This window comes from Cyanistes caeruleus, chromosome 8 (genome assembly GCF_971803275.1).
Source record: "Cyanistes caeruleus chromosome 8, bCyaCae1.hap1.1, whole genome shotgun sequence".
In the NCBI taxonomy this organism is placed as follows: domain Eukaryota; kingdom Metazoa; phylum Chordata; class Aves; order Passeriformes; family Paridae; genus Cyanistes; species Cyanistes caeruleus.
The window spans coordinates 13,861,949-13,884,459 of record NC_141708.1 but is presented as its reverse complement, the minus strand read 5'-3'; the positions used below and the strand labels follow the sequence as shown (position 1 = coordinate 13,884,459).

The 22,511-nt window shown below is 36.6% G+C and overlaps 1 protein-coding gene across 35 annotated transcripts in view; it reads right to left on the bottom strand.

The window, feature by feature from the left end:
* LCOR (ligand dependent nuclear receptor corepressor) overlaps nt 1-22,511 on the bottom strand; it is a 91,270-nt gene that overhangs the window by 52,824 nt on the left and 15,935 nt on the right. For 8 of the 35 annotated variants that reach the window (XM_086901263.1, XM_086901252.1, XM_086901241.1 and 5 more), the window contains exons 2-3: nt 7,636-7,701; nt 7,140-7,219 (exon numbers count right to left, since the gene is read on the bottom strand). The exons of 5 other annotated variants lie outside the window; for them this stretch is intronic. Coding sequence is in view for 2 of the 30 variants with exons in the window: in XM_086901239.1 (XP_086757365.1) it covers nt 7,140-7,219; nt 7,636-7,701 (146 nt within the window). In the remaining 28 variants the exon portion in view is untranslated. Of the gene's footprint in view, nt 1-7,139; nt 7,220-7,635; nt 7,702-9,217; nt 9,312-10,002; nt 10,108-21,098; nt 21,192-22,511 lie in introns of all 35 variants that reach the window. 22 more of the 35 variants (XM_086901264.1, XM_086901242.1, XM_086901255.1 and 19 more) reach the window with 5 other exon arrangements.

Below are 22,511 nucleotides of genomic sequence, written 5' to 3'. Positions count from 1 at the left end.
TAAGGAACATATGATGGAAACGTAAAAGGTGAGTAAAAACATCTTTGATTATGTAAAGGTAAGAGCCTGCAGAAGTCAAGTCCTCACAAAATGACTGATGCTTTCGTCCATACCAGAGATTCAAACCTGCTTGCTCCCATACGAGAAGCTTCTATTGAGACAGATTTTATTTCTTTCATATAAATTTGAATTGATGGTTAGTTATAATGGAAGTGTTCACCTCTGTGCCAGGTATCCCTGTACCAGTAACCTGTAGCAGTTCACTGGCATTTTATGAGCACACTGAAAATGCAGTTCTACTTCTGTGTTACTAAAATACATTAAGTGTCTGTACAGGATTTCACAGTAAAGGTATTCTGGATAGTAAGCCAAGTATCTTTTGAGAATTACTCTTCAGCTGAAACTTCACAGATGACACTTGTATCCTCTTTCTGAAACTGTTGCTGCATCTGACAAAGCTTTATGCAGGATCTATCCTAGTTATTGACATGGAGCTGAGATCAGCTCCATTACCTTTTAGGCATTACCAGGATAACAGTAAACTCATCAGTTTGCATAAAAAGCAGATGTGCAAAATAACTAATAATACAAGTAATCTAGGCACGCAAAAATGTTGGAATAATCACTGAAATTTGTAAGCCTTTACAGAAGTTTCCATTAAAAGGAAACTGCAAACTGAGGCAGAGATGTGGCTAGATAAGATTCATTAGCATTAACTGACACCCTCTATCTAAAGTCCCATGAACCACTGCAAAAAACTTTTTCATTCAAGAGACAAACAGAGAATTCAGACTTGAAGGAAACATTACCCCTCCAACCTGATCTGACACCCTGCCCTTTAACAGATTATAGCTCAAGAAGAAGCCTAAAATAAAAATAACCCTTGGCCAACACAATGCATTTCAAATCTTTCCAGCACTTTTTGCATCTAAAACACGACACTGTAAATACTAGCCTGGCAGCCCAGTGGAAAGAGTCCAGTAGCACCCTGTCACACCATAAACGAATGTATTTTATATTACTCATATAAAGGCTACATAAGAGTACAATTTAATCTACTGAAGCTAACTAAAGCTGTACACTTGCTACACAGAGAAGGAATAAAAAAAAAAGGGATCAGCCAAAAGAAAAAAATTTAAGTGGCTTATGCTGGTGAACAGCTCAGTAAAGGATCTCTTGATCTGCATTCAGGAGAGGAGAGGAATAATAGCAAGAAAATGGCAGTGCTTAGTTTTTAACTCCCAAACTAAGGAGTGTCTCCGTACATGTATGGTTCCTATCAGTGTCCACGCTAAGACATCAAAACATAAAGAAATACAGTTATGTAAAAGAGTCAGATTTAACCTTGCACTTAGCGGGGGGGAAAAATCTTCGGGCATCTTCACTACAGCACTGACTATGTGAGACAAAATATACTGGAAATAGTTCTGCTTATTGCACTTTTTAATTGTTTTCTTATCCATTGCACCACAATTATTCCAGGAATCTGCATGTTTTTTCGCCCTGGAAGGAAAATTCAAACCTTCACACTAATTATTTAATTGTGATTGCTATTCAACTTCCAAAAGAGAGGTGTTTTTGTTTGGTTTGGGAGTGTCTGGTTGGTTGGTTGGTTTCTGTTGTTTTTTGGTTTGGTTTTTTTTGTTAGGGTCGGGGGTTGTAGATTTTTTAGTTGTTGGGGCTTTTTTTATTTTCCAGAATTTCTTTCCAATTACCATTATTTAGAACTAGTACTTTCAGGTTTACCCATTCACTCTACAGTCCTAAATCACATCAAAGTTTTCAGTAACAACATGCAGGTAGTAGGAAGAAGAAAAACTCAGTTAATACCTAGGTAACATTTTCATCGTGCATTTTTTTCAGGGTATTTATAATCAATCAGTTATTTTTACTTATTATACAGGATTCTTTCTATGCTCTTTGTGCTTCTCTTCAGGTTGGAAGCATGCCCCAGAACATTCCTGGAATCAACCAGTGAACATGCAGGATCGTTATACTGAACAATACACCTTCAGAGAAAGATACCTGGAGTGGTTTGGACGTGCTCCCTGAGGGCTAAAGCACTTTTTGTACACTAAGATAAACAGTGTAACTATGTCATTAAGTCAAAGAGCCTTAGAAATACAGAGCTAAGGTTTTCAAAACACAAGGTCAACGGGTGACCTTGTGAGACCACCTAATCCTGGGCAGCCCAGCCTCGTCAGCACTAGTGCTGGATGCTCACTGAGAGCCTCCTTGTAGGAAATGTTGATACAGCAATTCCAAATGCTAAACTGCTGACATGAAGAGAACTGTATGATGCAGGCTGTTGTGTAGATGTGCAAAAAGCAGTTCCATGTTTAAGCCACAGCATACACACAGATGGAATGGGAAGAGCCCACAAGCTAGAACAGGATGAGACAATTCCTGCCCATCTTCACAGAGAGAAAGGAGGGAGGCTGCCCACAGATCACCCATGGACCCATAGGGATAAAATCCAGCCTCCCACCCTACCTCAAGGCAAAATCAGGAACACTGAGTAAGAAAGTAATGTTTCAACATCCCTAGGTTGTCTTCTCCAATGCTTTTTTTTCCCTTAGGTTGTCTTCTCCAATGCTTTTTTTTCCCTTAAGGCTGTAGAGTCTTTAATTCACAGCCAAAACAAAGGAGTACAATTTTTTGTAGACAAGCTTTAAGGGCACCAGAGACTCCTCTTTCCTTCTACCTGCAAGAGAGTATCACTCTTGTTGCTTTCATTTCAGTGCTATTCAGTTTGTTTACATCTCCCAAAATGCTATGGTCATTTGAAGCTTCACCAGCATTTAGGTTTTCCTCTCCAGGTACTAACACAAATTCTTCTCTTGAAACAGTCCCCAAAGTCATTTACTACTTTTACAATCCTATTACTTTTAAGACATCTGTAACTTGTAACTTGACAAAACAGGTCTGTCTGTCCTGTTTATCAAATTTATCATCATCTTAAATTCTGAGCATGTCCTTTAAAGCATCTACAACTGCTCCCAGCTTAGTATTAATAAAAATTCAGATGTTCTAATCAGTTTTAAGACCTTCCTCACTTACTGAACATATAAATTTTTTTAAGATGATTGATGTCATATTTATCAAATTCAAAACAAACAACTTCACTCATCCATAGCTACTGACTAACATTTATTATCTATAGTAGGGGGAGAAGAAATATATCAGTGGAATATAAATGTAAGCATATTGTGGTATGGAACCACAATATGCTTACATTAACACTGATGCACAAGCAAAGATGCAACCCTGCACTACTACTAAACACATCTGGAGATTATCTCAACCTTTTCAAGTTTTAGCCTCCATATCAGATTATTTTAAAATGACACAATACAAAATCGACAGTCTAAATACTTGAGTTTTTAAGTGATGAAATCCATTTAAAATGTTTTAGCGCATGTTGCAGCACACTTAGGGATCTCTGTACACAGTTTAAACGCATACTAAAGCCATCAAAAATTATAAGAGTTCTGCAACTTCAACTTATTTTCAGGTATTTCCTTTGCCATCTTCAACTATTCTACAAGTTAATGCTTCAGATGAGTGATAACTTCTCTTCAGAATTATTCAGACATTTACTACAGTTCATATCTTATTGCTTATGTTCCTCCACAGCCGAAGGCCACCAGATTTGTGTAAAATAATTACAAGTTTTTAAAAATACACAAATCATATCAGAGTAATTTTGAATTTTAAAACAGCTTCTTCAAATGCTTTACATTACCGCACTTCTTTCTCAATGAAAGAATTGTGCGAGGTCCTTTTACTGAAGGCCAGGTATTTCAGAGAACTTTGCAGACTAGGATCAATTTTCTGGCATCAACAGCATACAAATACAGAATACGCTCCTAGAAGTAATTTTCTCTCTTGCTATTTTTGTAGCTCAAATATATCTATAAAATAGTTAATGTGCTTAGGAGTATTATACTTCTTGTTCCTCTCTCACCAACTAATGAGATTAGTTGTGTGTACGTGTGTGTGTATTCCTTTTTTTCTTAATACATATGAATTGCTTTATGTCACTATAGACAATAGTGATTTCTTTTCCACATGAATATAGTCAACTGAATACTCTTTAAGGATTCATTTTCCAGTTTCTCCTTTCTTCTGGCCTTTCTTAAACTAAGCTTGAGCTCCAACTATGAGCAAATGATACTAGAGATTACCTCATTTGATACAAACATTCTATATGGAGTTAAAGATTCCTTCTGTAATGATAGCTCAGTCAGATTATTTAACAAACTACACGGAAAAAGTAGGAATCATAATTAAAAGGAGATAAGGCAAGTACACTTCAAATTCAATCCATCTGAATTGAAGGGTCTTCGATTCACCTTTTCGAAGGAAAAGTGATAAAGATCACAAGCAATAGAGAATTACCACAACTACAGATAATCCAAAAGTGAATTTGACAGATTTGGTCCCATAGAACCCAATCTTTCTCTCACCACGTGTAGGCAGCCAGAGCTGCTAACTGGTTTGTCAGGTTTTTGGGTTTTTTCTTGTCTTTCAAGGTAACTGTCCATTTCTGCACACAGGCACCCACATTAATAACCTGGTATCAGCACCTTAGGTAACCAGTTATTCTCCTATCACACCATAAAGAAACAAATACGTATTCTGCATTCTGTGATGAAAAAATCCAGTTTCTAAAAGTTCTAGATTAGGGTGCATAACCCTTTGGATTTGGGAAAAAAATATGTCAGGGAACATGCTGGCTCCCTACTTTGTCTGTATTTTATCATCTCTTTCAAATGAAGACGTGTAAGTCCATTTCTCTATCAAAACCTGCCTTATATTTTGACTGCCCAAAAATGCAGGTATTTGCTCAATATTTGCAATTAGAACTACTGCTACAAATAAATTAATCTTTTTAGAATACTTCAGCAGATGGTTTTCCATCCTTTGAAGAAGTCACATAATTGAACCTGACTGCTAAACCTAACTGACTGTTATTGTGAAAGCAATAACAGCTATCACTGAAAGAGTGAGAGAGCTAATGTAGATTTTTACCCTTTAAGCAGATCTGCCAATAAACTAATATTGGCCATCAATTCTGATCCTACAGTCCAGAACTCATTTTTACTTATGCACAACTACTGGTCTCCTAAGTTACAGGTAAATCCTATGGGCAAATGAAATCTAGAAAAAAACCCTGATGATTTTTATTGGTTTTGAAATTTTTACCCTAGGTACATGTCACTTACAGGTGAAAATCAAGTACATTGACTAATTAGTCTACTAATCCAAAAGGAGGTATTCGTAATTATGTATTCAAAAAAAACCCCAAAAACAGGCCACACACTATCATAATACGTGACTTGTGGCTACCCTGCTCTCAGCTACAGCATCAATTACACACCTTATCATTCTGTAACTCAGCACTATACAAGCACCAACCCAAACCATCCCTCCCTGCCCAGTTCTTTTCCAAACAAGGTGAGAAGATACACATGAACAGCCTGTAACTCCCTAAAGAGTTAAAGATGAGTCCAGATGTTCAGTGGAAGAGATGTCAATTAAACTAGTACCATTCCTAATTTAGTTGAACTAAATTAGCTGAAGACTGTTAATTATTTAGCTAAATACCAAATTAAGTTACAAACTTTTTTCTAACAATTTTGTCTCTGGTATTATAATTCCAATTAAGATGTTGCCAAATTCACACAATTTGAAGGCTGTTGTGAAAGAATCATATTTAACTGTGTATTGCAATCTTATGACATCAATGCCAGCAGAAATCTGCTGCACTGAGCAAAAGAAGCACTCCCATCCTACCATCTCTCAGATGACACACAAAAAAATGTAGACCTGAAAGGAGACATATTATTCTGTCAAGAACAAAAACAAAAAAAGACAAACCAAAAAGCCAAAATAGCCAAACCCAACAGAATTGACAGAGAGGCTGGAAGGCAACAAGACTCCCTTTTGGAATACCTACCCATACGCTGTCAGATTGGTCCACACTACAACAAGTCTCTCAGCCACCACAAAATTAATTTCTGAATCAATTCAATGGATTAACTAGAGCTGTGCTTAACACTGAATTTTGTCCTTTTCTGAGATGAGGTAAGCAAAAAGACAGAACTCCTTACACAAGAAGCATACATAGATGTTACCTGCTGTCAGTAATGAAATAACTATGACTTACACCTATTCTAAATGCAAGCATTCCTAAACCTCCTCCTATGCCTTAATAAAATCTGTAATACAAAAACACGTGTGAACTGGCAGTACAGCAAAGTATCAGTGTCAACAAGGTACCTCCTTTATGGACAACCCATGCAGCTATATGTTAGCTGCTGCAGAGGAAAGAGTGCTTTTGTTTCATTACTAGGTTGATAGAGATCCATTCTGGTGTTGTTTTGCATTGTGCAGGAAGAAGCAGTAGTTACAAATTCCAGTAAATGAAGTTTTGCCAAGACAGATGATCCTTCCTATGTTATAGAACAATCACAATTTCAACATGTGGGCTGAACATGAATTGGTATAGCACCATAGCTTTTGTTTTATATACAACTATAATTTCCTTAAGAAAATAAACTGCAAGTTTATTGTGTTGGCAAACCTGACTTTTTAATGTTTAGGTTCCAAATTCATTATGAACAAGCATAGTACAAAATCAACCATGCACAAGACGACTTTAATAAAAGGATATGGTCCACAGGGAAGGAGATTCCAAGATACAGAACAAGATTCCAGATTGTTAAAATGGACCACATTTCCATACTGAAGATAAGCCCATCATCTGACTGTAGTAAACATGCACAAGCCACAGTCTGGCTCCCTTGGGGAGGGTTTCATGATTCCCAACAAGATCTCTTGCAAAGAACTCAAGAAAATCCAATACAAATAAAAAACACCAAACAGAAAGAGTTAATGCACAGGGGGAAAAAAAGAAACCCACCACCTGCATTACATGCTACAAAGAAAAAGTTGCAGAGAAAGAGACAAGTCTCTTCATTAACTTGCATATTTTAATTCAGAAAACCTTTTTCCAAAGGAGGAGAAAGGGGTAGGAGGGTGCAGATTTTCCATATTCAGTTAACTAGGAGCAGCAAACTCCCCCCCTTTGTCCCTCCCCTACAACTACTAGCTTCACACATCTGCATTGTTACCTTCACTTTTTCTCTTCTCAGGCAGCAGAAAAGACAATTTTCATCAAAAGACCAATCAGAAACACCTTCAGGCTCACAGTCTGTAAATCAGAAGAATAGCAAATTACTTCATATTCATAAACCATGACACAACTGGAGCCAAAAGAGAAATGCTGAATTAAATACCTGTTTCGCAACATTCTTGCCTGCATTCTGAGGATTCAGGCTTCATTTCGGCCATTTTTCTAAATCCCCAGATTACCAAACTATATACATTTTATCTGTGCACAACAAATCTGTTTTTCTGAGCACTGCAAAATACACTCCCAGCTACATAAAGATGAACGCACACTCATTAGTAATTTTAGCCAATATGAAACTAACTGTGAGCACTGCCTGGGGGAGGGGGAAAAAAAAGCACAAATCACCACGGTAACACACATTTTCTAGAGGCAGAGCTGAGGCTGCTTCTGTCATTAGAAATGCAGAACAAGATACAAACATAGAGATTGAATACCTTTAAACAAACTGAGATCTTTTAATAATCCAGGTCCAAACAGGCCTTCTAGAATACTTTCAAACCCTAAAAGCAAATAAAAGAATTGTTAGCTTTCTAGATTAGTACGTCACTACAATATTCACAATAGCAGTTCTATATTTATCTGTTCCAAGAACAGAGCTCAACATGTTTTCTCCAAGTATTACAAGATACATGGGTCAATTGTGATGACTGAACTACTGATAAATCATAGCACAATCTAGAGTCCACTGACTCCTGTACTTTTCTAAATAGCTCGGTTAAAAACAAAGAACATTACAACACTGAAATAATCCACTTTGAAAAGAACATAGCAAGCTGCAGCTTCTACAAGATCACCGAGTAATTTCTACACAAATAAAAATACTCTCATTTAAGCCTCCAAACTGAAAGAAGGTACATTTTCCAAATTAAAGAAATGCATTCTTCCATCTCAGTGACATTCAGTTACTTTTCTGAATTTCAGTAAACATTAGAATCAGTGTTTCCTGAAGAGTTGCAGTTGTGAGGAGAGAAAATTAAAAGGAGAGGGATTCAACATAATCATATCACTACAGAATGAAATTTCAATCACAGATCTGCATCCAAGACACAAGCAGTCCGATTTACTTCAATGCCACAATTTATACCTCACTTAAAATAAATCTAATCAATTTGAGTTTATTTCAGAAGAGGCAAAATGTGCACCAAAATTACTGCCATTATTTGGAAAAGTTAAATCAATATAACACTAACCCCCTGCTAGTGGTAAAAAATCTACAGAGCTATTAACTACCCAGTACTGTGAGAAGATGGGTTACCAGAGTAAATATGAAAAGTACAAAGATTACTGTAAGGGTGATAGGCAAATTCCACCTTATTAAAATGTATAAAAATGGAGTGACCAGAAAAATTTGAGACTATAACTTACTATTGCCTGCCCTTCCCTCCCCCCTCCAACACTTTTGCTTTGTAGGTTTAAGAATGGTTTGCAAATAGCTAGGGGTTTCTAGCTTCTCCTACTTGTTTGAGTCTTTGAGTGGCAGAAGAAGGAATAAGAAACAAATTAAGAAACAAAAATACAGCATTACATTTAGAGAAACTTGCATATGTGAATCAGGGACAGATAAACTACCTAAAATAGTAATGTTTAAGATATCAGTCAAAATCAAGATCGTGTACTATGAAGAAATAGTTTATTATGCTTCAAAAGAGCAGTAATTCTAAAATAATTCTGATTTCATCCAGATCTAATATCTAAGTTATGTTTTGGACAGCAGTCTTCAAAAGGAAATGACAAATAGTATTACACCCCTCTGGGCGTCAGCAAGAGTGTCAGTGCACCAACATCTTTATCCATCGGATGCAGGATTCTGCAAAATTTGCAGCCTGCAACATGACTTAGATGGCTAAAGCATTGCTGAGGTACACTAAAAATCTAATCTCAGAAAGGACCAAGAACAAAAAAAAAAAGAAAAAAAAGTGAAATAACAGTCAAGAGTGAAGAGAAATAGGGACAAATCAGAAAACAAGGTGGAAGAGGAGAAACTGAGAACTGGAAACACATTCCATTGAACAGCACCTTGTCAGGCAGAGAAGTAGCACTGCCTCCAAAAAAAGCCAATTCAGGCTTCAGGAAGTGGCAGGAACAGAGGGAAAGGACCGACCAACCTGACCTAGAAGAAAAATAGGAGAATCAGGGTATTGACCCATAGGTTTAATGTTGAATAGCTTAGAACGTTTTTAACATATGGGTAGTGACCCTCAGAATTTGACTCTGAAATTAAACCTTAAGGAAAACAGCTAACCAACCTTGTTCTTTATCTTTTTCTTTAAAACTTATGGGTTTTTATATATATATATATATGTATAAAAATCAAAATACTTTAGAAATTTTAATCAAACTCATCAATCTCTTAATAGTAACTGCCAGTGACTCATGCCCCACAGTTTGCCATGCATGCAATTGCACACTGAAGTCTCTGCCAAGTTTTACAGCTTGGATATTGTATGATCATAGTTTGCTAGCCCACTGTTCTGAGTGATGCTAATGCCACTCGGGTTTTATTAATATTAAATATTGGATTTAGCAGTTGCATAGCAACAGCAGAACATCTTATGTGCAATGTTTGACATTAAAAAAGGCAAATAAGGGAAGTATGAATGTATTCAAAAATTATACTAGAGACTGGTAAAACTGCCATAAAGCTGAGCCCTTTTCCCCCCAGATGCAAAGTGCAATGCAGCAAAGGCAGTTTAAGCCCTGTGATGTCGTGTTCAGTCATTCAGGGCTCCAAAAGAGCAACTGTGTACAGTTAATCATGCAGAATACATTGAAAACAAAATCTTGAAAAAGGAGCTGCCTACTTTTTTATAGTATTTTTTCTCTCCATTGTCACTGCTCTTAGAAGCTTGAAAAGAACATTTCTTTTCCCACCGATTGTCCTTTTCCATTTGGCAGATGATATTTTCCTGCATTTCAAATGGAACAGAAATTAACATGGCTGCCTCTGCTAAATTCCAGTTTCTATATTTTCATCATCTGTATTTCAGTGTCTGACAGTTCACAGGAGCTGAAGAGCAGAGCCAGTGGAAAAGTTGCAGGAATAACAGAATTAGAAGAAAGAAAAAGAAAGAAGATTCCAGTATTTTAGAAATCAGTATTATTTATATATGAGATTAGATTTTCAGTATCAGTTGTATTTAGATCTGATATGTTTTTCACAATCAAAGCAGCCACATATTTAACACTCACTACTGGTGACCTTTACAATGAAAAACATTTTTTGGATGTTAGTACAAGAATTTAGAAAAAAATATTTTAATTTAAAAAAACCCAACAAGTTTATAAAGTGTAAAACATCTTTCTTTTCCAAAGAGGCTCTCTAAGAAGTGAAGAATTAGAAAAAATAAATCCCAAAACAAAGAAAGAAAACCCTTAGTACTGAAGCAAGGGTGGAATAACTTTTTTATTGCAGAGGTTGTTACACACTTATTCCTATTTCACAACTTTTACCTCTACAAGTAAAGCATCCTCTAAAACATTCCCTGATAAAAATCAGAACATGTATGTGCCATTTTTCCACTAAGAGTAGCAAGGAAGGAAATTAAAACTAAACAAGGGAGGAGGGAGAAGATTGACTATGCAGTCTTCAGCATGATCAGTTTTCACTAGTTTTGTCTAGGCACCTAAACAGTTTTATTTTCATCTTTTCTTGGCATTTTTACCCATCTGTAACCAAATATTTTGTCATAAATTTAAACTGTAATTGCAGTTTGATGGCTAATGGTTTAAGACAACAATTTAACAAAACAGTTTCATTTAAGCTTTGTAAAGAAAAAAAAACCAAAAACAAGTCAGACCCTCATGTCATCTTCTCCCTTAAAACTGAGAGCCCTTGTGATCATTAAGTAGCTACCAGGCTTCTTGAGATAACAGTATTAGAGAAGTCGATAGCTGATAGTCTATGGCCACACTCTAATAATGCCGATTAGCCAAAGACACATCCTCTACTATAAAAATTAGGAATGCAAGATCTTCAAAAAAAGATAGGGATGCATTTCTGGAGTGCCATTGACACAAAGCCTAGTAAGTCAAATAATGCTTTTTTCCTTCTCAAGACAGCACAGCTCAAATATACCTTTGAATAGTCATTACATAATTCAGCCCTAGATATTTATCTAGTCAAAGCAGTAAAGCTTGACTTTAACTTACAGGTACAAATCATTTTGGGATAGTAAAAAGGCCCACACTACAATTGCTCTGAATGTAATATTGAATAAAATGTTAATAACTCAAAAAATCAACACAGCAAAGGCAGAAAACAAAAAAAACAACATACTTAATTGTCAACTCCTCAACCCTTATCTGTGCATATCAATTTAATCTGTAAATATCAATTTATAAACTAGTTTACTCCACAGACTAAATAAGTACTACTTTTATTTACTCCACAGACTAAGTAAGTACTACCCAGGCCAGCAGTTAAGTACAATAGGTCATAGAACCAGAGAATAAGAATTTCCAGAGTTGGAAGTGATCCACAAGGATCAAATTCAACTGCAATGAACCAGTTGCAACAGAAATTAAGACAAGTGATTAATCAGTATTTATTTATAATAAACAGCCAAATACATAGCAATTTGCACATTAAAAGGACAACTTCAAAAAGCTGGAAATTGAGTCAAGTCACTTAAGACATTAGTTGGCTATATATTTTGTTTCAATTTCTTAACCAGCTAAGAAACCATCAAAACCAGGAGGAAAAAACCTGACCTGCTAAATGGGAAAAAAAATTTTAAAACTAACAAAACCCAAACCCAAGTGACCAAGAGTAAAAACACAAAAAGGAGACAACCTGTTGGATGATGGACAGGAAGATTCAGAGCACAGAAGTTAAATCAAAACTCAGAAATGTTGCAAAAGTCAGAGAGGAGATGCACACAGCTTTAAAGTAGGCAAAGATAAAATCAAAACCAATGCACATATAGATTGAATTTTTTAGGTAAAGTATGTAAGAGTATGGTAGTATATCACAAAACATTCAAAAGAATGGCATATAATCATTCAACAAAATCTATCAAGGTGGTGTTAGTAACATCTGCAACTTAATTGTCTTAATATTCAATGAATATGTGTTGGTTTTCTTTCTGTGAGTTACTCAAAGAGTATTTGCAGCAGTGTTTAATATCAGAAAGTCTTGAAATATTGCAAAAGTCACAATGGGCTCCAAAAAAAGGGGGGAAAAAATGCTTTGAAATTTCACAACATTAAACAAGTTAGTATCAGGGTCTCAAATTGATAAAGGCTTCCAACACTAATGAACAGTTCTCAGGAACTGATAGCAAAAATTGTATCAATCAACATAGGCTAACAGAAATTCTTATTAGAATCTTAGAAAACTAAAATTTTAATTAACAGGTTTGATATAATATTTTTAGACTTTTGGACTAGAATGACATATCTTGACTAAAATCAGAAATTAAAACTAAACCCAAAATTAAAAAAAAAACCCTAAGCCAACCCAAACAAAAATCAGTCAAATAAATACAAAACATTAAAAATTAATTAAGTGACAACTCTTGAAATACTGGTGGCAAGAAAAAACTACTGGTAGCAAGGTGCATCAGGCACTGGTTCTTAGCCCTGTGCCATTTGCCATTTCAGTCCTAGTCAATGACTTGGAAGAAAGCAGTCACTAAATTTGCTGGAGCTACAAAGACAGGAAGAGCAGCAATTAACAAAAGGCCCAGGTCACAGAGGCTGCTTACCAAAGCAAATGCAATTAAACACTACTTGGAAAGGGGGGTAGGGGGAATGGAGAAAGCCACAAATCACACATCTAGGAACAGGAAAAACAGCTTCTCAAAGACATACCCAGACACAGGAGCTGAAACTGGAAGCTGATCAAACTCAGCCAGACGTAAGACACTCTCTCTTTAATTTTACAAGAGTCCAATCGAAGACATAAGACATGCACTCTAGGATTGGATTATCATTTTCTCTACTCCAGGATTCTGGAAGTGATACTTAGGAAAGCAAAGGCTGGTTGCTGAGATCTAGTTCCCTTTCCCTCTCCCCCAGCACTTGAATTCACCATGTTAAGAGTCTCATTAACTAATATGAAGCAAAAGCCACCACCATCACATCAGGTTTTTATTGGATTCTTCATGCCTAGATTTTCTGGTCAAGATTGGTTATATTTATCCACAGCTATGGGATTTGAAGCAGGAATTAATTCAGAAATATCCTACAGTCTATGTGTAACACGGGAATTCTGTCTCTTTTAGGACAAAAATTCATTAAACTTGAATGTTTCAGTCACAGGCATCTTAATAGAAAAGCAAGACCAAGCAACAGGGGAGGGGGAAAAAAGTCACAGGACAGTTATTAATATACACTAAGTCTCATGACATGCATATATTATAAGTTGTGAATATTCTTTTATTCATGCAACAAAATAAAACTCCCATCCACCTATGATCAGAGATCTCGTTATCTGGATGGAGACCAATTAAGAACTCCAACTACAAGTTACATCAACTTTGCTTTAGCTTCTTGGGGAACAAAGAAAAAGCTGTGCATCTCAACCAATTTTTCAAATTTCATGCTTCCCCATTCTTGTTAATGAAACTGCATTGTTCAGGGACTTATTGCAGACATTCCTGCTCCAGAGGATTTTGAGGACCTTAAATATCAGCCTGGTTCTATAAGAGCAATACAGACACGTGCAATACAGAAGAAAAGAATTAAGGATGTTAAGACAGGGTCTGTTTAAAATAACAGGTATATCCAAGTTCTGTATGCCAACACATACAGAACTTTTTGCACCAAAACACCTTCTGTTCTCAAGACAGAATACAAAATGTCATGTGCTGGAGTCCCTAAACAGGCCCTTGGAGCTCAAGAGAAAAATAATAGTTTGGCCTTAGAATAATGCTTTATTCACTGTAGAACAGCAACTCCAGTAGAGAAGCTTCATTTGAAGCAATCAAGAAGCCAACAAGGTGCATGTTCTGCCAAACAGCCACTACTTCACTGTTACAGTAACTTACTACAGCAGTAAAGTGAGAAATCAAAAAAAGCAGCAAAAAAAGACAAGAACTGTTGATAGAAGTGCTTCTGACTGACCATCCATACTGCAGGACTTAATTAAAATTCCACTACTAGTTTGCAATTTTAACAAAAAAGCTGCAGCAGACCATCCTCACTCTTCTCTCCAAGCATCCCTCTCAAACAAGCTATTCCTTTTCCTCTGAGAACCACGTCTAAGAACATTTTCTCTGATGCAATCCCAAACTCACAGCAAGGCATTTAAAATTTAATGAGCTAAACATGACAGCATAACAGCTACATATCAGAACAACAGCGCTGCAATGCACTTGCCTTCACAGCAGAAAAACGCCCTGCCAAATACCCTAGAAGAGGGGAGATCTCTCAGCTCTACGAGGAAGAGCAGAGAAGCAAAGCCAGTTACCAGCTTGTGTCGCAGTGCAAGAAATGGAAACAGGAAACTCTCCATCCAGTGTCAGCACTCTAACTGGCAGGTTATCTCACTGATTACAACTGAAAATTCAACCCCAAAAAACCAGAAGTGACAAGTTATAGCTTGTTGCCAGAGTGCAGAGTATAGCAAAATATGGATCATCTCCTGCTTCCCTCCCACAAGGAGTATTTTTGAGTGTGTGATCTGATATCAAGAAGAGAATTATACAAAGGCATGCAAATTTCTTATCTCCAATCAAAAGTCTCAGAAGCAGAATTCAAGAAAAGCTAAGGACATTGCAATAGCTCAAGAGCCCCTCAAGATACAGCAATTGCTATGGCAAGCTGAGTTGCAATCTTCATATGCATTTGCAGGGGTGAAAGGATCCTCCAATTTGTAGATACTGCACCACTGGCCAGTTGCAAGTCAGGGTTTGTGGGCTTCTGTTTTACATTTTAACTCAAGATCAGGAGGTTTACTGCAGGACTGTATGGTTTTCTTCACAGCCAGTCACCATTAATGCAGGACCTAACTGGAATCTTCTCATGTAAATACTTGCATTTTATTACTTTAGAAAATAATCCAGAAAATACAGACAGCACAAAATGGCAAAGAATTACAACAGAAGAGTTTCGGTAACTACCAACTTTCTATGCATCTTTAAAATATATAGGTTTTACTCAATGATAGAAGAGGAGCTAAATTAAAAAAAAAAAAATTAAACTAATTTAACTAAACTAAAATCCAAACAAACAAAATTTAACAATAAAAATTGAAGTGAGATTTGCTTTTCAGTATCTCAGTATAAAGACAGTGATCTTATCTGTTCAACCTCCAGTTCCAGCAGGCAACCAGGTACAACTTTCACTGATAAGAAACTCTAAGAACTAGCTAGGAAGTTTACAAACAGATTAAAGGTGTCAAATAGGTCAAGAATAAGAATGCACATTAGCATGGACCAAAATATAGAGGCCCAAACATTTCTCAAACTTGAGGCAATTTTTTTCAATTATTAACCATGTTGCATTATTTATTGCAGCAAAATAAAAACCTTGAAAATTTTTTCCCACTGGAGACAATTTACTCCCAAGCAAAGGTAAGGTGGCATGCACTACTACTGTTTATACCCATATGCCATGCTCCTAAGGCACAAACTTAAGAATAGCCTAGCAGTAGATGGAATTGATCTGCCTGGAAAATGCCTCCCACAGAAAAGATAAGATTTCCACCAGCATCAATTCACTGCTCCACTTCATTTTGTGGCCACAGTGATGCTCGTATCACAGAGCAGCAAAAGCCAGGTGCGCTGTCAGGAACAACTTACCACAAGCAGGTATAGCAGAGGTCCAAGTCAGTCTAAACCACAGAAGAACCATCCCTCCCCATAGAAGCTGTCTATGTGGAAGCACAGGGCACCAGCCACTTTTACCCCAACCTCAAGAGATACTGGCATAGTGCAGAAGTATTAGAGGCATGAGTTGAACTGTCTGAGATATGAGCTATATTTCACACTCCACAACTGTCCTGTTTGAAGAGCATTGCCTTCTCTCAGCAATTCAGTCTTGCCTGACATTGTTCCCTGTCTTCAACACAGTCACCTACTGAAACCACATTAGCTGAAATAATTCAAAGCTAAAAATCAGCTCAGTAGGGGTAGGTACAAGCTGCTGAATCCACTTAAACAAGGACTGCCAGCAGTCCTTGCATCTACCAAACCACAGCAGTGATCTAGAAAACTCCTGGAGTGTGACTCAGTTTCAACTTCTTTACCACAGGAGATCATTTATACCATAATTCATTACTGAATTAACTCAATACATTATTCTTTTCTTTCAGCTCTCAAGTTATAGATAACCCTTTCACAATCTATACAGTAATCAGTAACGGGAATGAAAACATGATTCTGTTAGGAAACTAATTATTAATTATCACCCATCACTGAAAATCTGATGACCTTCAGTGAACAGACCTATGAAAACAATTGAACATTTCTGAGTTGAGAGGTGAATATATCGAGTTTACCTGCAAGGCAAAAATTGCCAAGAGCATTTTTACTCTGTTATTTCTGATTGTAAGGCTGTCTGGTGCAAGACTGTCTGGTGTAAAATAAACCTCCACGATAAGCCATTACATAACTGCCTCAATGAACAGTACACCTTGATTCCAGCTAGCTCATAGCATCCTGAAAAATCTTGCGGTATGCAAAGACAGACCACTTTATTAAGTCAAGTGATTATTTCACTACACCAGTGAGTGTATCTAAATTCTGATTAAGAAGCTAACCAAAGTGAAGAAAGCTCTAGATCATGGAAAGAAAGCTGAATCATGACTACAGTGAGTATGAAGCACATGTGATGTTTTGAGCAGGTTTCCTAGAATTCTGGAAAAGTATCCTTAGCCTTCCCATATGGACAGCTCAGTCCTGTCTCAAAAGTAAGGATGATCTATGCAAAATCAGAAGGTGATACTGGCAGCTACACAAAAATGAAAGGGTAAATGAAACCAGGGCAGGGGGTCACAAGTTATATACCTTAAACAAAAACCCTGAAAACAAATCAACACACAGAGAGGAGTGTCTTAACACTGAACGACACAGAATTCATACCTACAGGGCAGGACATAGTGACTAATTGTGATCACTGAAGTCACATTTGCAAGTATACACCAAGTAAGGCATTATTCCATGAATCTACAACACAAGGTGTAAACCCAAAGGAAGCAAAACTAAGCCGAACAATCTTCTCCAGCTTTATAGTTGTTTGCACAGCAGCAGTATTAAGAACACAAAGGTACAAAGTAAGCACATGACAACTCTTGCATACAGCAAGGAAGATACAGCTGTATTACTGTTGTTATTCTTGTGCCAACATAACTAAATACTAACAGAAATATTCTTAGTTATCCTTCAGTCACACCTCGGGTTGTGCCTATGCACTAAAGAAACTGCAAGCCCAGATATTCCTCTGGAAACAGTAGAGCATAAGCACAGCTGCTGACAACTTTGTAACAAAATACTACAGCAGAAAAACAATTTGGTGCTGAAATTAACTGTGGGAACTGAAATTGCCAGGTGTGATGGAACATTACTCAGTGTAGAGGAGGAACAGTAAACCTTTTCTAAAAAAATAACTACACTCAGATGCAAGAAATCCACAGTAAATAGCTTTAAAAAAGTCTGATGTTTGGGGTTTAGTAAAATTTTCCCAAAGAGCAAGTGACTGATAAATCTCTCTCTCTCATTTTTTATGTCACATAATGTCTGCCACCATTTCACATCACAACTCTTGGAGTCTTACTAACCTTTTAGCCCCAGACCCACATCACCAATTCTGTAAGCTGAGCTCAGACTGCTTAACCATCAGTATTTCTAATCACACTTTTGACTGGCAATATAAATTACTATATAAGAACATACAGAAGATTAAAAAAATAATAATTTTTTCTTGCCTTATTTCTAGATTGGAACAATTTCCTGACCTAGTCCAGTTACACTGGCCTAGTCCAGTTACATCAGCAGGAACAAGTGGCAGGACCAGGGAGGGACATCTTAGACAACACTGCAGAAATCAAGATCTGCCCAAATTAGTTGTTCATTCTCTCAGACTACCTTTCCCTTATTCAGATTAAAGACAGATATCTGAAGTAACTACTGGATCAGAACTGAAGATCATAGCCAGAAAAGATCACTTTGAGATTTGGTTGATGCAAAAGTAACATGATAGAGAACACAAATTTCATGATGGCCATTCAGGATTTCAAAGTTATCCTCAAGTATCTTTTCTGGATAGCTACAGTGAATTTGATGTCTAATAGTATATTTGACAGCTGATAGTGCACTTAACTGAGTTATATATATAGTAATTTCAGTTCCTACCATCCCCTTTAAGCCTTCCTCAAACCAAACAGTTACATGAAGCTTTTTGACACTGCTATCTTCTCCATCTCATTTATTTCAGACCTTTTGGAATTCTTGAAACATAGCATTTATTATTGGCCTTCTTTAGTCATATGTTTAATCCACTGTACTTTGGTTGAGTCCACCCTATACCCTCACACATTTGTTTTCAATCAAGTTTAAGTTCTTTGTTTCAAAGCATCATTTGTGATCTAAACTTGAGAGAAGACAGCAGTCCCGTAATTTCTACACACTAGGTTTCTCAATATCCCTGTGTTGCAGCAGAATCTCTGGATATGCTAACAGTTAAACAAATTACAAGTTTCTACTCAAGGACATCAAACTGTTACAAAGACAAAACATCTGAAGATAAGACTTCTACAACAGCCAGTCCTGCTCTAATTTTACAGTTAGTATCTCAATAAAAAAGGTCTTAGTAAACCCACTAGACCTGCCTCAGATATTTTTAAAGAATGAAGTCACTATCATCACCAGGATGATCAGAAGATCTGAAAACAATTCTTTGATGCTGAGAGAACACTGGGAGAGCATTCAGCCTTCCAAATCAGAAACTGGTCCTTTGTTCTAAATCAGAATTAAATTTTCCAGGTAAGCTATACACAAATCTTCTCAAGCTTGCCCACTCTATTGTATTGCTAAATTCATCAGACACTCAAGTATCTGGTACAACCTTTATATGAAGAAACAACAGAAACCCTTCAAATCTTTTGAGTGCTTCTTTGCTAGAAGCTCCAGCTTTTAAGATTCATATTACTGTCCACTTATATTGCAGCTCTTTTTTTAACTTCTTAATCGTTGTCTCAGAGCAAAATCTCAGAAATGGATTTCCTAATCCACAGCTAGGAACTGCCAGCAGTACAGCCATATAAACAGCAAAGTAATTTGATGCAAACTGAGCTTCTGCAGGCTACACCCTAATTATCTGAGCCTAAAGGACTTAAAGTCTACAATAACATTAACAACTATACAAAGTTTGTTGATGTCTATGACACTTTGTAAATATGTTCCCTTAAGGCCATTTTTTCCCCTACAGAATTCTTCACACATAGGTTTCTCTAAAAGAAAAAGATTATCATTCACAAGTAATGAACCAAGTATGGCATAAAGAGGGAACGTTAAATTACTGATGACTGTGTGTGCAAGAAGCATTAATAACTACCTCACGTGAGTGCCCTGCTCCCCACTACTGTCAATTTTATATATTAAGTACTCTGAAAATTATTTCCAATATAGCAATTTTTTCAAAAATTATCTTTGACACCAGAAATATTTCCAAGTTCAAGGAGTATTAAACTTCTAGAATGCATTGTAGCAACCATAATACACTTTTCTGTAAAACCACAGAAGTAATACCAAAAGTATGAGTGAAGGAAATCAGACACAAACAAAATGCAGCAGGATACTAGAACAAGTGCTGCAGAACAACTTGCACTAGTTCTTACTCTGCCAAAGTAGCCAAGCCAAAGAAGAATTGCAATTTTACCTGGATTTATTACTTCCATACGGAGCTGAACAGTATCAACTGAAATCCAAGCAGAGAAACTATACCTAATCACTTTAAAATCATAGCTAAGGTCAGCAGCAGTTTTATTAAAAGAAATTCAAACCACATGAAGAAAAGGTTCCTTTCATTTACAAGGGAAAAAGAACAGAACCGTACTGGAAAACTAAGGTGGGAGAGGAACCTGCAAAATCCACAGCTTCACAATGAACACTGCATTCAGTATCCTAATGACTTCAGTATTTAAAATACTTGCTTTTATTAGTGTTCAATGAGTAATTCAATCAAACACAGTAGTAGATGAATACATGGAACACTTGAAGAGTAGCCAAGGCAAAAACCCAACATTTTTCAAAATAGCACATAGTTTAATGCTGACTTTGTCTTTGAACTGCTAATTACTTCCATACAATTACTTACATAACAGAAAACATGCAATACTTCACTTTGCAATAGTGATAGAATCACAAAACACATTTTAAAGGAAGCTGCATTATCAAATCTGCAAAAATAGTTTAGTATAAGGTTTACTCTTCCAAACAGCTGGCTCCTTACTAGTCCCAGAATAATAATATGACCTGCAATGCAGGGAATCAAAGAAGACTTCAGTGTGCAATTTTGGGTTTTGTTAACGCTTATTTGATGCAAGTATTTCTATAGATATTTGACTATTTCAAGCATTTAAAAATCTCTCTGTATGCATTCAGAAGTCTGAAATGGTCTTTCATAACTATCTTGAACATAGTCTAAAGATTTTATATGTTCATGGATTAACCTACAGTTAATCTTATTACACAAAGAGCCAACATTTTCAAGAATGAGTGTTAAAGCTGTAACACTAAATAAGCTCATTTAAAAAGAAACCCTGAAATTCTTTTTACTCCTGCACCCATTTTAAAGTCACCAATAAGCACTAGTCAGACTGCAAAATGTTTCTACCAGCAGGCTTCTGAATATGCATAATGCCAATAAAGTTAATTACATTTAAGAAATAGTAGTCTATGTGCAGTTAAGATACTGGCAACATTTTAATGCAAAGAAAATGTTTAAATATACTAACATCCTAGTCTTGGGATATCCAGTCAAGCTACGCAAAGAGATGTGTTTGTCCCTTGCATACTCCCAAATGTGGAAGTAGGATCAGAAACTGGATCTGGAAGAAAGGGTAAACAGCAGGTTAGTTAAATTCACAGAGGATACTATGTTCGGAGATGTTGCAAACATTAGTGAAGACAAACACATAAATGACCCAGAGAAAAAATACAATTACTTTGGAAACAAAAACATCTTGTGAAGAGTAACTCTAAACACTCAATGTAGAAGAACCACAATGACAGCGGAAGAAAATGTAAAATGAAAGGGACCTAGAAGCATCAACAGTGGACAGTCAGCTAAATATTTGCATTGAAAGACAGTCTGGAGTTGCAGAGGCACCAAACAGAGCAGGGAAATTAAAGTTCTTTCTACAGTCTTTGAGCCAGTAACAATAGCCATCTCTCTGCACAATTGCCAGGGATTGAAAAATTCCCCTTCACGCCCAGCAAGTGGAAAGCTCTTCTCAATGGCAAATCAAGTTCTGCAGGAGGTAGGGTTTAATTTTTTTTAAGCAAAGTTAACATACGGTTAGCATAAGCCTACGCAGCAGGCTCTTCCAGTACTTCTGCTGCTTGTGGCTTTGTGCAGAACAGGAGGAAGCTAAGAAAACAAATCCATTTTTACAGGTGCAACTCAACCTTGCATTGTTCAGATTTATTCCTGTGGTCCTTGAGTAAAGAAACCAAAACAGCTAGTTCAACTACTAAAAAGAAAGAATAACTTTAAAAAAAAAATTCCTTTACCATTTACTTTTTGCCTTGAATTTACTTTTCCCAATGACATCCACTCATCCATCAAGGCAGATGTCAGCACTATCCAGTTTTAATAGCAAAGATAACAGGAGGAAAGCATGGACTCTGCCTTTAGAAAGGCTACAAGAGGATCCCCACCCACAGCAGACAAATGTAAATGTAAAAGCTAAATTAACCAGCATACATCTTTAAAGATTGTCAAGCTTTTGTTTCTAAGAAATATTTCTAGGCACAAACTAAGAATCATTTATTCCGATTCATTCCCAAATTAACAGAATAGGGTAATTTTACAGAATTTCTTTCTCTCAGTAACAAGGGTTCCTTGAGGCAATCATGTAGATGTTTTATACTCATGGCAGTCCATTGATGGAAAAAAAAAGAAGACAAAAAAAAAACCCCACTCAAAACAAAAAGGTTTGACATTTTACCAGAAGCCCTCTTTCTGCCTATCGTGTTGCTGAATATTCGGAGAAGCTCCAGCATGGAGACTCATGCTCCCATTTATGCATCCCATCATCAAAAGCAAAAAGGAGACTGAAGGTTTTCCCTCCTCTTGACAACTGCTAAGCTATGTGATTTCTGAAATAAGTCATCCTATGCACATCTTAAGCTGCTGCTTGTGGTGT